Below are 17,191 nucleotides of genomic sequence, written 5' to 3' on the forward strand. Positions count from 1 at the left end.
GGGTAATTACAGGCAGTGGGCCGGTGTGCGTGATCAGAGCGTGGTAGACGGGTCGCGCGGGGTTCTGTAAATAAGAGAAATTATTCCAGGAGCGTTGTAACAATGTCGTGCAGGGGGAATAACGTGGCCGAGCGACTACACAAAAACAGAAAAGAGTTCTATGCATTGTACTCTGTGATGACGACGCAAAAGATGAATGCATGAAAAAATAAATGAACACATCCATCCATCCATCCATCCATTTTCTTTTGCCGCTTAAGTGCTGGAGCTTATACCGGCTGTCAACGGGCAGGAGGCGGCGGACACCCTGAACTGGTTGCACTCAGAATCACACCTAGGGGCAATTTAGAGTGTCCAATTAATGTTGCATATTTTTGGGATGTGGGAGGAAACCGGAGTGCCCGGAGAAAACCCACACGGGGTGGACATGCAAACTCCACACAGGTGGGGCTCGGGATTGAACCCGGGACTTCAGAACCGTGAGGCCAACGCTCTACCAGCGTGGCGCCTAAATGAACACGTCAGTTAAATTTATTTTGCCAAATGTATTTAAAAAATACAAGAAAAATGTAAACTATTAAAGGATATCAGAATATATAATTCATATTGATAGTAATATATATATATATATACTAATAATATATATAATAATAATATATTATATATATATATATATTATATATATATACTAAAAGCGGCAAAGAAAATGGATGGATAATATATGTTAAATAATATCTCTAAAAACGTGAAATTTAATCCACTTTTTAGAAAGAAAACTATATAAGAATCATTACAAAAATATATTAAATATAAACTAATCAGAAAGTGATTTTTAAAATTATCATATCCACCCATTATCTTTGGGCTGCTTATCCTCACAAGGGTCGCAGGAGTGGTGGAGCCTATCCCAGCTATCTTCGGGATGGAGCGGGGTACACCTTTAACTGGTTGTCAGCTAATCGCAGGGCACAGGGAGAAAGACAACAGACGCACTCACAATCGCACCTACGGGCAATTTAAGAGTCCCCAATTGAATCATGTTTTTTTTGGGAAGTGGGAGGAAACCGTTAACCACCACAAAAAAAAAAACGCGCAGGCACGGGGAGAACATGCAAACACCACACAGGGGATACCGGGATTTGAGCCGCGGTCAGACGCTCGAACCAGTCGTCCACTGTGCCCCCAATTTAATACCGCGTGTGCGTATAAAACTCAAAAGTTGGACTCACACCTGAAAAAAAAACCTCGGATCTTCCCGTGAGGCCGGCGGGCAAGCCATACGAATTTGTGGAAAAACGCAACGAGACAAATTGGAGACAAAGCAGAATGGATGGCTCGGGGAAGCGGGACATGACGCCACGGCCAAAACACGCTCGGCTTCCCCCGGCCCGGTTAATCAAGACAAGCTTTCCCTCTCGCCACCCCCATGTGTGTGTTTGATTGTGGCCCACCACTACATGTTTTTGTTTTTTTACACGTGTGAAGCCATTGCTCGTAAGTATTTTATTTATTTATTTTATTTTATTTTTTGGGACATTACTTCCAGTTGGCCGGGAGGTCGATACATATTCAGCCGCAGTGCAAACAAACAGCTACAGTGGATATCATCCATCATCCTGTGTGGTGTCGGAGTTTTTAACACAAACATGGCTTCTGTTTTGTGTCCACACACAAACAGTATATATATGTATGTATGAGTATAATTTTTTCCCCCGATTCCCCTGTTTTCAAACAAATCGGTTTTTGGACAAAAATTTCGAGATTTTTTTTACTTCTATTTTCAAACGAAAATCGGTACTCCAACGCCCCCAACAAAAGGATAACATTTTGTGTGCTACCAGACCGGCTGATCCACCACGCTTTTTGTTGTGAATTCCCACACCGCCGAAAAAAACGGAAATAACATAATGTGCGCGGCACAATCAGCGCACTTTTATTATTCTGTATAATGCAGCCTCTGTTCACAGATGTGTCCCGGTCATGACTGTTGTTTTTCTCCTCATCTCATTCTCATTATCTCGTATGAACCCCCAATCATGGCTCCAAAGAAGGGAAGTGGAGGTAGTAAGGTTACTGGTTCTGAAAAACGGAAAGCTCTGCGTAAAACGGTCGACTGCAAGAAAGAATTGATAGCCGAGTACGAATCTGGTGTGCGTGTTTCTGGAAAAAAAAAAAAAAACAGCTTTAAAAAGCCAAATTTGTTAGGCTTGGAACACATTATTTCTTTTTCCAATCATTGTACTGGGAAACACCGATTCGGTTTTCGAACAATTCACTTTTTGAACGGAACGGATTGTGGTCGAGAACCGAGGCATCACTGTACTTTGTCTTTTTTTCCCACCTAAAATGTACTTTCTTCACTAAATTCCCTGATAGGATTTTTCCAATCAAAGATCTGCGATTAGGAATCTCAGAGATGAAATTATTATAACTGTGGTGCGTGGGGGTGGGGCGCATTCAGGGGCTGCCTATTCTTGCAGCTTATCACAGCGGGCCCGCAGATCTCCGAGTGCAGCCCGAGATGCCACGGCTGATTAGAGCTCGGGCCCGCCGTCTTTGATGGTCGCCACGCTGAAATTTGTTCTACATTAAGCCGGTGCTAATGTGATTACAGACATTGATCCATTAAATCTACTGTAAAAATGCAGGGTTTGAACTCGATACCGGCGGAGAAACACGAGAAGTACTGTGAAGGATTTGAAAAGAAGCTTTGATGTCATATTTAACCCATCTGCACACAAAGGGGGGGGTGTAATGGCCGTAAAACACTTTTTTTGGAGCGAGAGAGGCAGACTCCAGTGTGAGGAATGAGTGTTTGTTTGGGGCGCAAGGCGGCGGTTTACCCCCTCAGGACGTTTTATCGGGGCAATAAAGTGACCCAGACGTTCACCCCGCGTCACTTTCGCTACGCGCCACAAATGTTGCTCATGTGCAAACCCCGGGTCGCTTTTATTCCGAAGCAAAAGGACAAAGGGTGGGGTTTTTAAATTTTTATGGGTTTAGTCTGTTGTCAGCGAGTTAGCCGGCCGGTCGGTCAGTTAGTTGGGGAGATGGTCAATCAGTTTGTTAGTTGTTGTGAGGCATCCATATGGACGGTTAATAAATTGCTCAGTCGGTTGTTTAGTCAGACATTTTATTGGTTGGTCATTTCGCCAAGAAGCAATTCCGACGATCGTCGCGTTGGGAGTTCAGTAGGTCAGCCAGTCAGCTGAAAAAAGCCAAATCAGCTAAATCGACTACAAAAAGCGGTCGACAAGACTTTTTTTTTTGCCTCGAAGTATCAAATTTGCCTGTCTAGTTTCCTGGAGAACAATCCGGCAGATGTTCTTTAACCTTCACCCTGTTAGATTCATATGTAAAATCAATAAGGGTCGGACAAGACAGTGTAGAAAAACATCACTTTTTCGCGTAGTCTTAAAGAGCCACCCACACTAGAATATTTCCCATAAATTTAAACCTCCCCCTGGGTCCCTTAAAAGGACTTTTGGTACTTTCAATTCGTACCCAGTCGATGTACAGAACGCAAGTGCTGTGGTTGCAGCGATGCCGCTTTAAAACTGATGAAACTTTTACCGAAGGGTTGCAAAGTCACAGCGAAAGTCCGCCGTCGCCTGACATTTGCGCCGTCTGTACGCCTTGCTCTCAGCAAAGGTTGGAACCGGCGTGGTTCAGACGCGGGGAACTCGGAGGTCCAGCAGACAAAACGCACGCCGATGACATCATCTCCCCCCCCCCGTTTCAAGAAAACACCGTGCGGCTGTTTGGCCCTTATTAGCATGTGTGCTGTGGAAGCCATTTTGGTGAATAATCAGGTTATCTCCCAGCGGCGCTGCAGGCCTCAAAACCTTCACAACGGAACCGCAGCGGCGGAGATGGCGGCCAAGCCAAACAAGGCCAAGACGGTCAAACGCATCAAAATCAGACGCTGTTTATTTTGCTTCGGGAGACGGACGGAGCGGACTGTAATTTGGGACAAAGGCGTCCGTCGCTGGAGGACAAATGCGGCGGGAAGTTGATGAGGGCTTCGCCGTGTGAGAGGTGAGGCGGAGGGGAGAGCGGACATGTTGTTTTACGCGTGACAACTAACAGACTGGTGTGGAAAAAAAACATGAATGAGCTGCCTTGTTCGTATGATGTCAGCGTGGAGCGCTCCCCTGGATTAACACTCTGTTTGACTTGTGACAATTATTGATCATTTTATGACGTCAAAGTATAGTTTATGGCACCCGTAGGTCCCCGCGTACCCTACGAGGGCTACTCCGAGGTCATTTCGCCGGCCGTGGGACTTTCCCGAGTAACAAGCAAGCATGAAGTTTAGGTCATGCATATATTAAGTGGATTTTGGGTCCATCTGCGGTTTTTGGATGTTTTGGTGGGATATATAAATACTGTTTATGCACGCCTCAAAATTTCTGGAATTTGGAGTTTCATCCAAATTTAATTTATGGACCTGGGCAGTTGATGGCGCTCTTAATGCACATATGGGGGTCGCTAAGTATTTTAGGAGTTTTTCTATTTAAAGTTTAGATTTGGATTTTTTAAAATAGTATTTATTTTGCCAATTTTTTGTAACATGGGCAGCAGAACACTGGTAAGCTGTGCTGTCGGCGCGATAGAGGAATTTAAGGAGGAGGTAGGAATTCATCAGGGCTCAACCCTGAGCCCCTTCCTGTTTGCAATGGTGATGGACAGGCTGACAGATGAATTTAGACTGGAATCTCCGTGGACCGTGATGTCCGTATATGACTGTGATCATCAATGATGGCAGGGAGCAGGTGGAAGAACAATTAGAAAGGTGGAGGCATGCGCTGAAAAGAAGAGGAATGAAGATTACCTGAAATAAAACAGGATATATGTGCGTGAATGAGAGAGGTGGAGGAGTAAGAGTGAGGAGAGATAGCGAGGGTGGAGGACTGAGTTAGCGGGTCCAAAACGGGTTTTGAATCGGTGGAGGAAGATGTGAGCTGTGCTAAGTGTCAAAGAGTCTAGGATGACGGGCAAAGTTTATAAAACAGTGGTGAGGTCGGCACTGAAGAGAAAACAGGAAGCAGCAACAAATGAAGGTGTTGAGGTTCATTAGAGGGATGGCCGAAGTTTGATCTTTCGGAGACAAAGTTGGAGAGGGCAGACGCCGATGATTTGGACACTTACAGAGGAGGGAGCGCAAATATATTGGGAAAAGGATGATGAGGGCGGAGCTGCCGGGGAACAGAGCGAGAGGAAGACCAAAGACAAGGTTGATGGATGTCGTGAGGAGGATGCAGGAGATGGGCTCACATGGAAAAGGGACCACGAAATGGGACAAGCCCTAAAGAAAACAAGAAACCAATATTTCATCTATTTTAGAGGGAGCTGGATTATTTGTTCAAATTTTTAGATTTTAGGAGGCTGATTTTTCAGTCACGACTGATATTTGTTTGTACCGTGCAAAAGCCCTCCACATGGTGTTCATGTGGGTCAGTAGATGGCGGTGTAAAAGCACGCATGAGCTGGCGCGGCAACGCGGTGGGGGCCACGCGGGCCACGGAGACACCTGATAGCACCTCATTACCCATCAGCACTCTGCGCTCATTAGACAAGAGGCCCCCGAAGCTTTTGTTGCTCGAAAAAGCAGCCACTGTCCCCTTTTTTTTTTTTTTTTTTTTTGGGGGGGGTTCTATTTTATTTTTTTATGGAAGCGTATTGCTGCCACCCACGCCACCTCCCAAAAAAGTGTCACTATCACGTTATAATATGATAGGTATAATGTTATAATGTGATGGGGTTCATGTTGTAATATAATACATTACACATTATGTGACAAATTACACATTATAACGTGGTGTGGCAGCAATATGCTCTGTATTTTTTAAGGGGAAAAAAAAAATCAGTTTTCATGTACAAGATATAGGCTCCAGCACTCCCGCCACTCTCGTGAGGATAAGCGGGTAGGAAAATGGATGGATGTACAAAATAACACCGTAGAACATATTTTCATGTAGCAAATCTTAATTAAATTACTCAATTCAATTACTATAGTATTATTTGTAATGTTCTTAAAAATATTGCATGTATTATTTTATGCTGTAACTCAATTAGAACTTTCTCCCTCAATTGTTACTATAATTTGTCAAGTAAAAAAAAAAAAAAGGAATAACTAATAACTAATAACTTTTAAACTGATCTGTAAAAGTATACAGGTTTGCCTATCATGATCATGTTTTTTTTACTTCTGACATTAAAAGGATTATCATTAATAATTCATCAACAAAGGATTAGCTTAAACAGCGCAGCAGTACAGTAAACGCGTCGCCTGGGACGGCGAGCGATCGATGAGGTCAGACTTTGGTTTTGGGGCGGTCGGTCAGTCGAGCGGGGTCACATGACAGCGGATTCCGTGAGAACGCAGGCAGGCGGCCATCGCTCGACACTAAAAGGCCGATCGGGTTGCAGCGCGGCCGGCGGGTCCGGTTTTGTGGCTACAATGAAGTGCTCGCTATTGATAAAAAGCGGAAAATGCATGTCGGAATGTAAAAGAATACGAGGAAGTGATGATAAAAATGACGGGATGCGTAAAAAGACGAGAAGTTTCCACCTGTACCACAAAGATGTGATGGAGCGCTTCTTCTTGCCCTGTGTTTCTTTTCAACATTCCAACAGGGAGTACCTAACAAAATTCACGATTTCCAAAGATTTTTTTTATTGTTCAATTCTTTTATTTTGTAGCATTTTGTGGACCACTATCTGGCCAATCAACTGACCGACTGACTAACGCACAAGGCCTGGGGGGGGGGGGGGGGCGGATCCGGCCCACCACATGATTTTATGTGGCCCGCGAAGCCAAATATACAGTGTCAATTTCCATGATTCTTGTATAAAAATCGGGACCAAAATTTCAAATTCTCATGTATCATAAATGCTAAAGTTGAGATAGTACAAGCATTTTTGTGTTACCAAACATGAAGAGTTGGAAAAAAAAAACATAACCCTTGATTTCCGATTCCAAAACTAGTTCATAAATTGATGATGTAAATATGATGAGATGAGCCAATATTTTTGTTTCAAAGTCGTGAATGTGGCCCATGAGAAAAATGAGTTTGACACCCCTGGACTGAACAAAGAACTGAGTTACCATCCGAATCACTGACTAAATCAACTGATTGCTCCAAAACGTCATGTCATTATCCAAGCTGCTTGCAGGAAACCCGGAGACTATCCCAGCTAGCTTCGGGCGATAGGCGGACGGACTACACCCTGGACTGGTCGCCGGTCAGTCGCAGGGCAGATATCGACACCATCACTGATAGGGAATCGATCCTGCTGTGCTTGCACTAAACTCAGGCGTGTGTACCATTACACCATCAGTGACTCTGCCCCAAAATGTCTGACTCATTAAGTGACTAACCAACTAACTAGCTGACTGACACACTTTAATCACTCACTCAGGATAACCAACTGAGCAACTGACTGATTTACCAAGTAACCAATTTACTGAGTGACTGACTGACAGAATAAATAATGAACCAACTAACTCACTGACTAACTCACACGCAAACCAACCGACCGACAGAGAGTTTTCTTCGCGGGAAGTGACGGCCTATTTTTTTTTTATTTAATCATTTCCACAGAACAGGGAGTGCATAACACACACATACACACACTTCGGTTAGTCCGGAACGTCTCGGTCTCGCGTGTGTTTGGATAAGCTAGACTTTCACAACTGGAAAGTCATCAGCCCGAGTGGGCCGCGGCTTTACGTATCAACGTATCACGAGCAGGTATTAAAACTGCACGCGCGCGTTTGGAAAAGGCGATTAAAGGTGGCGGAAAAAAAAAGGAGGCCGAGGAATTAAATTTAGAGAGTGCGAAGGGCCGGTCAGGACAAATGCGGCGTTGGTGATAGCGAAGATTGATGGTCGCAATATTCGATAACGGAACAGCGGACGCAGAGATATACGTGGGGCGAGTTCGTCTTGCGGCAGCTCACGAGGGGTCGCCGGGCGCTGAAATGGGCTTTTAATTTAAAATAAGATAAAAATAAAAATAAAGCATGGGACTGATGCCACAATTCCAAGGCATAAATTCTTTATCCTCTGCAAAGAACAACTGATACAACTTTGAGGTTTCCCCTAATTCACACTTGTTCTTTTTTCCATTACCATCCCAATTTTTTGGAAAACAAAAACAACAACAAACAAACACACAAACCCTCATTTAAAGACCAAGTCTCACAACCTCGTAATTCTCATAATACCGCCAGCAAAAGGCTCCATCTTGGAGTTCGCAGTTAATCATTAGTGCTTCTTAGCCCCCACCCGACCCAAAAAAAAGACACACATACACTTGAGGGGGTCACTGGCCGGGAACCAATGCCCCTTTGAGGACGGAGGCTGGGATCAAGTCCGCCCATTGGCCACGCCGGGCCAAGTGACAGTGAGTCTTGGGCAACAGCTGAAAGACGAGGGGAGTGGAAGCGGGAGTGGGTTTTGGGGGGTACGTGGGTGGGGGATTTCAGTCTGGCTCGGACTCGCGCTTTAATCGCACAGGACTGGAAACACTAGAAGCAAAAATGTTGGACTTGTCCAGTAGAAAGAGTCTCGTTTTAGTCCCGCTGTCTGAGGGAGATAAAAAATTGCATCCCAGGAATGATTACTCGGAGTGAACCTTGCTTTTCCCCATGTACGGTGGCCCAGTGGCTTTCCGTCAACGTGTGTACATTTTATGCAAATGATTTGAATCAGGCAATAACGGAATCACAGGAATTCGGGGGAAATCTTCTGGAATATTTCAATAAATAACAATGGATGATTTGATTAGAGTTTGGTGAATTCCCCCAGGGACTCCTGCTGAGCTAACCTTGGTTTGGAATGACTTTTTTTCAATAATAATTGAACACTTTTTGCGAAAAAAAAAAAAAAACTGAATTAAATCAGCGCTCGGTCAGTCAGATTTAACAGAAGGAGATGGAACAAACACCGAGTCAAAATCCCTCCGACCGCCCTTCGCCCTCTTGTGCCTCCCGGCACGATTTAGCCCCGCGGTCCCTCGTACCCGTCGCTTAGCTTCTCCACGTCTGCCCCCTTCTGTCACATACCCGCTGCCTTGTCACACCCCCCGGCACTGATGGATGGTCGGGGTCACTAGTTCAGCTGTGGAGTTCAAGCCTGCGGGCTCCAAGGACCCACTCCCCCCCGCCGCCGTCCCCTCTCCTCACACACGGCAGTCCGCCTCCCCCCTCCCCTCCGCACCAAAGCCGGGCACTCAGCTGAGAAAACTCATAACTCTCCCCGCAGCGTCTCCCCTTCGCCTCCGACACCCGCTGGTAACACTTTCATTCCTCGCAGGGCCCTCAAATAGACCCCCGGCTTCCTGGGGCCACATAAATCACCGCGAGGGGTCGAGGAGTCGGGGCGCAGAATCGGGAGGCGGGAGGCGCCTCGTGGCGGCCGATCGCTCAGAGCTGTCGACGCGCCGGACGGTCATCTCTTCATATCCTTTCCGTAGGAATGCTCCCACTAGCTTAAGCTAAAACGCCATAGACAGGCTAAGGAAAGTAGCATCGATGTGGTGGCGTCGAGGGATATTTCAACTCAAACGTTGCAGCAAAAGAAGGGGACAGGCTTTCAACTCGCATGTTTGCAGCTGTCGCCACACATCACATTTTTCAGAAATGTTCAGAATATTTTATAATTGACTTTATCTTGAGGGGGTTATTTTCTGAATTGTCATGATTTTCTTTTAAATCTTTCCTTAATTCAGTGTTTGTTTATGAAGTTGTTCAGATTATTATTATTTCTTTATTATTATCACCTTTTGAATATTTCTGAATGATTTTGGTGGAAATTTACCAATTTCATCTCTCTCCTTTCATTATTTTGATTTTTCAAAAAAAATTCTCGTAAATACGAAATCATTTTCCCCATCTATAGTAAATGCTCATAGACATTTTGGATACCGGATCCCCGATCGCTCGACTCCGGACCACGTGGCGAGGTTAAAAAAAAAAAAAAATGTGGGGATCTGGAGAGTCTTGGGATTGTGGATCTGAATCGACATTGACGTGCTCGCCGCTCTCATGCTAATGGCGTTGAACTGACGAGCGAGGAGGAGGGCAGCAGACTTTGGGTGGTGTTGGGAGTCCAGTAGTTTTGAAACGTGGCAATTATCAGCATTAGCCCGCTCCTACCCCCCACAACCGACCCGTATCGTTAAAAGTCAGAGGAAATAGCAGCAATCAGGGCCGATTTCCCAGCGAGACGCAGGACAGGCTGGACGCAACGTGTGTACGCACGTGCGCGCGTCCATCCCGGAGATATAGAAGCTCAGGATCCCTGACAGATGGAAGCAGACCGGGTCGAGTCCCGACGTAACCAGAATTGCTGCGGGATTGACTCGCAATTAAGATATCAAACGAGATCATGGCAGCTCACTGACAGCTGCTGCAATTGTTTGCACCTGACACCCCCCCCCCCCACACACACACACACACAGCACCACTCGCAAAATGGTGCCTTGCACATGTCTGCAATGGATTAGACCCACTCGTGCTGGTGGCCACATTTTCACCTTGGCGCAAGTGATTGAGTCCAGGCTCATTCGCCCGGCTCAGCACAACCTGTTACATTTTCGTACTCGTCCAAACCGTCGACCCACCCAATCTCAATTGTGAGTTAAATCGTCTTTCCCCATTGAAAGGAATGGAACCGCCATTTATCCGTTCAAGAGTCCTCAAGAGCAAACAAAAAAAAGATCACAATTAGATATAATCTAAAAAAAGTTGGGGTAAGCTCCAGTACTCCCCTGACCCTTGTGAGGATAAGCAGCTCAGAAAATGGATGGATAAAGAATTACTTTATGTAACTTGGTTTCACGTTGCAATCCAGTTCAATGTGCTGCTCCTTCTGCTGTGCCCACTTTGGTCACAAGGGCGCAGTATGATACAGTCGTGCAGAGACAAACATAGAAGAATAGCACTTCTTCTATTGCTACAAAAAAAAAATAATCAAGGCCCAAAATTAAAAAAGTAACAAGTGTTCCTTCGCTATGTCCAAGTTCAGCTATTAGCGATTCAGTCTGTTGCAGATTTTTTTTTTTTTTTTTTTTTGCATTTTCACATTCCGCATTATTCACCATCATTTTTTGGGGGGGTGGTAAAATACAAATATCCTCGTCTTAAAAAAAGCATATTTTCAAAATATCAAATATCAAAACATATTTTACACGTAATATTAATTATTATATATTTAAAAATTAAAAAGGTAGATGGTAAAGTTACAAAGGAACTACTTGGTTGATTTTACAGATTGCGGAGGTGGTTAGTAGTACAATAATACAATAACCTGTTAAAAACACTTTACAACATTTATTAATTATCGTTTTGAGAGAGCTGGAACAGATTAGCATTTTCATTAACTGTCAAGAATCGTGTTAAAATCAAAAATAGTGTTAAAACGAAGTGGGCGGGAGATGGGGGGTTAGACGGACGATGGCTGCCTGCCTCTGTCCGTGTTCCTCTCCCCCGCGTGCCCGCTGCCAACCTCCTTGGAGCCGAGCCAGTCCCCGCGGAGCCTCCCCGGATGGCGGTACGCTTCCACGCTGGCTCCCGGTGTGTAACCGGAGCCGGGCCTTTGACACAGTACAGGTATGTTCCCCTGTGGCCCAGATTACCGGGGGGGGAGAGAGAGACTGTGTAAATAACCCCCCAACCCCCCCTAATCTGAGGAAGTATCCTGCCCGCGAGTTCGCCAAACACGTCCTAGCTGACATTACGGCCATTTAATTTAAATAAAAAGAAAAAAGAATTGGATTTAACCTTTTCACAATAGGGCAAAAGGTCATATTTGGGAAAATATGTCACGACCGAGTCTACAGGAATTTTGGCGACACAGTTTGGGATTATCCGACTTCGATCAGTCATTCTCAAACTGTCAAAAAAAAAAAACCTTCTTCGACATGATGCAAATGTTCCATTTTACCCTTTGCCGCCTATCCTCAGAAAGGTCGCGGAGCGTGCTGGAGCCTATCCCAGCTGTCAAGGGGCAGGGTACACCCTGAACTGGTTGCCAGCCAATCGCAAGGCACGTGGAGACAAACAGCCGCAATCAGAATCACACCTACGGGCAATTTAAGAGTCCCCAATTAATGTTGCATGTTTTTGGGATGTGGGAGGAAACCGAGTGCCCACCCGGAGAAAACCCAGGCAGGCACAGGGAAGAACATGCAAACTCCACACTGGCGGGTCCGGAATTGAACCCGGACCTCAGAACTGTGAGGCCAACGCTTCACCAGCTTATTTCATTTTATTAAAAAAAAAAAAAAAAAAAAAAAAACACACCACTGTCGGGGAACCATGTGAAATATTTGTTTATCTGATGCCCAAACAGGTCGAGAAACGACCACTTTTCAAGGCGATTTTGCCGCGTCGCATCCCATCTTTCCCTCGCGTTTATCAACCGATCACCGCGGCAACTTGACATCCCGACCCGGACGTTTTCATGCATCGATTGATATTCTTCGAACACGAAGGGAGCCTTTCTTTTAAATTAATCCAGGTTCATGGAAGCACCCCAACCCCCCGTCGTCCCACCCAGCATGAATGGCCCCACTGTTGGCCCGGGCCACCCACTCTTATGGGAACCCGCGGCGAATTCGACAATCTGTCAGTGCGCGGATACGCCGGGCCGCCCCACCTGGGAGAGAAGCGCCCTTTTGTCCGCCGTTGGACGCGGCTTTACCTGGGGAGAGTTAACCCCGGGGTCAACGACGTGCCCGCCGCGTTGCATGACTGGCCGGGATCTCTGTGGAGGGCCATTGTTGTCCGGGCGGAGCGCCGCTTCCTCCGTCACATACCTCCGGGAAACAGACCTGTGGCCACCAATTAAGCCGTATTGCAGGTCGGAGAAATCCTCGCTGACATCAAGATGGGGTTGAGCGTGATATTAATATCTCACCTCGCATTTTTAATCAGGTGGTAGCTCCTGCGTTCCCAGGGCCACTTCGGAACTGGAGTCGGTTGGCTTTAGGCGGGGAAAACAGAACAAGAAAAGTGACTGACTGAACAAAGTTTCGCCACATTGCCCGAAAACTTGTGGCACCCCCTCCGCAGTTTACCGCACATAAAACCGACGTCCAAACAAAGTTGAGTTTTTGCACTTAAGCATGCGATTTAAAAGTAAGCATCCCGGATTGTGCCATAATTTAACCACGTGCGGGTCGGCGGCTCCTCCACATGGCATAAATCACTGGGAAACCGAGGGCAAGCGTACAAACAACATGCCGGGTCAATTAACGGCGCATTGCGGCACTCCTACTGGGAGTCGGGGAGGATTGCAAATATTTGTGTTTACTCCGGGGCCAGGAACACTTCAAGGATGAGTAGTCGGGCGGGTTCGTGTTTCACGCTGGATGTTATCTCCCGTGCCGTAAACAAATCGAGCAATCAGGCCGGCGCTCATTTGATTAATTCCGTCTTTGCGCGCCGCCGTACACAAAGTTGACGCATCATTACAGGACGGCAGGCTGCGCGGATATTTGAATAGGATTTGGAAATCCGGACCGAGCGTTTGGAGTGTGCACAGGTGGTGTGTCACATTGAGCGCCGTCTTCCTATTTTTTTTTAATTTATTTTTTTAACCAGCAGCTGGATACCAGACAAAGTGGCTGTTAAAAAAAAAAAAAAAAAAAATCATATCTCGTTAGCTGTTTTGTTTCACGTTCCCATGAACAGATTCATTTATTCCACTTGAAAATAGTTCAAACTGATGAATTCATGATTTCAAAAGAAAATTATTATTATTATTTTTTTTTTTAAATGTTCAATTCTTTTATTTTGTAGGATTTTGTGGACCACTATCTGGCTAACCTACTGACCGACACGTGTCAAACTCAAGGCCCGGGGGCCAAAATGAGACAAAAATGAGTTTGACACCCCTGGTGTAGTGGTACACACGCCTGACTTTAGTGCGAGCACCGTGGGATCGATTCCCGCCCAGTGATGGTGTCGATATCTGCCCCGCGACGGACCGGCGACCAGTTCAGCGTGTAGTCCGCCTTTCGCCCAACGCTAGCTGGGTAGGTTCTGGCTTTCTTGTGACCCTTGTGAGGATAAGCTACATGGATAATGGACAGAACGAATAGTTTTCAAATTTGAGTAATTTATTTTAAGAGTTTTCATGCTGGAGACAGCCAGAATTTAATACAATTTATTAAATAAATGAGTATCGAGTTGTGATTTTTATTTGACTTTATTTTTTATGAACCAATGGGGAGCTGTGCGGGCAAAGGGGTGGGGGCGAGGTTGGCGCTGAGGCCAGGGGGGGGCACGGTGGGACAGCGTCACCTGTTCCTCGGACCAAAATAAGACACGACTTGAGGTTCAATTTTTAGCAGCGACAAGGGCAGAGCGGCGCGCGATGACTGACGAGCGCGAGACCCCCCCACCTCCAGACCCCCCCCCATTGCACTACCTGTCTACAGCTGCCAATAATAACGCCCATTTTCAGGTATAAATACAGAAAACACGTTAAAGAATAAAATGAATTAAATGTGCAAAACACTCGTCAATATAACTCTCTTTCTTGTATGTTTGCAAAAATTCTGCCCCCTGGTGGCCGAGGCGCATACACCAGAAGGAGCAGCACAATTAATTGAATTGCAGTATTTGTTATCGTTTATTTCTTTTACATTCAATGCAATTATGTTGGAATGTTCGATACTGCTTATTTTTTCAAACTGATAACAGTACGAGTTTAACCCTGAAGTACTCACCTATACCGATACCGAGTAATTTTGATACTTAGAATTTTAAAACTGACAATGACAGATAATTGTGACCTTGATAATTGTGTGGTTTGCCAGTGTGTGAAACTACTGCGAGTAGCGCCAGCCTCTGGTGAGGAAGACTTGACATCAGATGTTTTTTTTCCTTTAAGTATCACTGGCTGGTATGTGCAGCCTTCAAGAGTATCCAATACCTTCAAATAAAGTCAGTATTGGCCCGACAGACATCTTGTATCTGGACTTTCCGGGCGCTACAATGTTATTTCTCCATGTTTTTTTAATTATTAATAATAATAAATAATTATATAATATTATACATATATAATATAATTATAGTGTTACTTTCATTGTTTGAAAACAGGATTTTTTTCACATTAATGGCATTTCTATCCATTTCCATAGGAAAAGATGCTTTGGGTTTGTTTACCAATCATGTTTGAAATCTTTTCGATCTATAGCAGCACAAAATAAAGATCACCTGCGCCTAAAAGTCTTCTCCTGAGAGATGTCCCGACCTCAAAAGAAACAACCAAAGCCCGCTGGCGTTTTCGTCAGCGATACGGCTGATGGGCTGGCGACAGTGCTGCTCGGATGTCACCTGGACTTTGTGTCCCGGTCGCCGCCTTGGGCTGATTCCCACATCCACCTTTTTTTTTTTTTTTTTCCTATGGAAAGAGCTCACAAAGCATCCCTAAATTCCTGGCAATTTTTTTTTTTTTTTTTTGCCATTTTAACACCTTCTTCATCCTGTGTGAAAAGTGCAAGATGAATAATATTAATAATAATTCATAATATTTCCTGAGAAAAGAAGAAATGATTGTCTAATTGTAATTGCCAACAACTACAAAACAAGAATATTAAGTCTTGCAAGACAAAAAAAAATATTGATGAAATAGGGTTTTAAAAAATAAATAAAAATGTAATGCAGTAAAATTAAAGTGAAAATAGTACCAAAATATATTATTTTCTAAAAATATAATATATATTAAATATCTCTAAATCCACATTTAAAATGTGAAATTTAATCCACTTTTTTACAACAAAAACTATATAATAATCATTACAAAAATATATGAAATATAAACTAATCAGAATGTGATTTTCAAAATTATTCAAACCACACCAAATAAAAAAACATTTAGCAGAGAAAAACAAAATAATAAATAATATGGATATTAGAAAAACAACAATAAAAGGTCAATTATTTGGAAATAAAAAAGTTATGTTACGATAGTTTTCAGACATAATATTAAAAATATAAAAATGACAAAAGAAATTAATAAAAATACACATACATGATAGATTGTATCCTACTAATAATAAATATTTTTAAATAAAGCATGTAATGGTTGTCTTCTGTTGATTTTATTTAGTGGCGTGATTTGGTCTGACAGATGCGTTCAATATGACGTGGATTTCGCAGCTTTCCGAAGTTAAGTGCCATAATTTCGCTTTCAAATTGTTCAAAAGACCTCCTCCGCCTTCCCAAAAAAAGACAAAAACAAACAAAAAAAATGCAGTCAAGCCACAAAATTCTCCCGGGAAGACGATCAATGCCAAGGATTGCCACAAATTAGACCCCGACCCTCTCCGACATTCTGGCCGCTCAATGAAGCGTAGCGGCGGATTTGTTCGTCGTTATTAAGCGTCCCTGCATCCTTTCCTCCTCCCACGGGTCTTAACCGTGATGACAATGCTTTCCATTGCACGCTCATTATTTACAATCCCTCGTAAACAAAGCAGCGCTTTCATGTGAGCACAAACTACACAGTGAATACCCTCTAATAGCGCATATCAACGGCTATTAGGGGCATAAAGAACAACTAAATAGTACCATGTGAGTCTCTTTGGCCTGTGGAAGGACCACTTAAAAACTTAAAGCTCAGGGGGGAAAAAAAGTCAAACGACCTTGCCGCCCCATGCCCCCATCGTAAAATGTTTTTGAAAATGATTTTTAACACTTTTACCTGCCAATTAGTCCCAATTAAAAAAAAAAATGTGGAGGCATTTTATCTAGCTTAGCTTTGGTCGCATCGTGTTAGCATTCTGGGATAACGGCACAGCATTATTATTAATATTAATATTTACAAACAAGCGTGTCTTTTGATGCTGCACATACAGCACATTGTACTTTATCACATTTCTAAACATATTCGAGGAAGACATGAGTTGCTCAAGAGAGTGGACACATGAGAATATTAAAAAGCTAGGCTAAAAGGCTAACAGCTGGTCTTGCTAGCGCCGCAATGTTAACACGCGATACAAAACGCCAAAATGAAACTGACACTCATGTCGCGTTAATTATAACACTTAAATCTTGGCTATTTGAACACAAATAGTGATAAACTGAGAGTACTCACGGGTATTTGTTGTTTACGAAAAAAGGCTTATGCTGAGTCAGTGGTGTATGTTTATGCTATCCTGCCCCCTGGTG

The 17,191-nt window shown here is 44.1% G+C and overlaps 1 protein-coding gene across 1 annotated transcript in view; it reads right to left on the minus strand.

Annotated features, from left to right (window-relative positions):
• Positions 1 to 17,191, minus strand: part of tram1 (translocation associated membrane protein 1) — a 28,787-nt gene extending 11,596 nt beyond the window's left edge. Inside the window, exons 1-3 of the mRNA XM_061805658.1 lie at positions 17,118 to 17,191; positions 12,930 to 12,995; positions 12,714 to 12,843 (exon numbers count right to left, since the gene is read on the minus strand). Of these exons, the coding sequence (XP_061661642.1) occupies positions 12,714 to 12,761 (48 nt within the window). The 5' untranslated portion in view covers positions 12,762 to 12,843; positions 12,930 to 12,995; positions 17,118 to 17,191. The remainder of the gene's footprint in view (positions 1 to 12,713; positions 12,844 to 12,929; positions 12,996 to 17,117) is intronic.

The sequence above is a fragment of the Syngnathoides biaculeatus genome, chromosome 19 (genome assembly GCF_019802595.1).
Source record: "Syngnathoides biaculeatus isolate LvHL_M chromosome 19, ASM1980259v1, whole genome shotgun sequence".
NCBI lineage: Eukaryota > Metazoa > Chordata > Actinopteri > Syngnathiformes > Syngnathidae > Syngnathoides > Syngnathoides biaculeatus.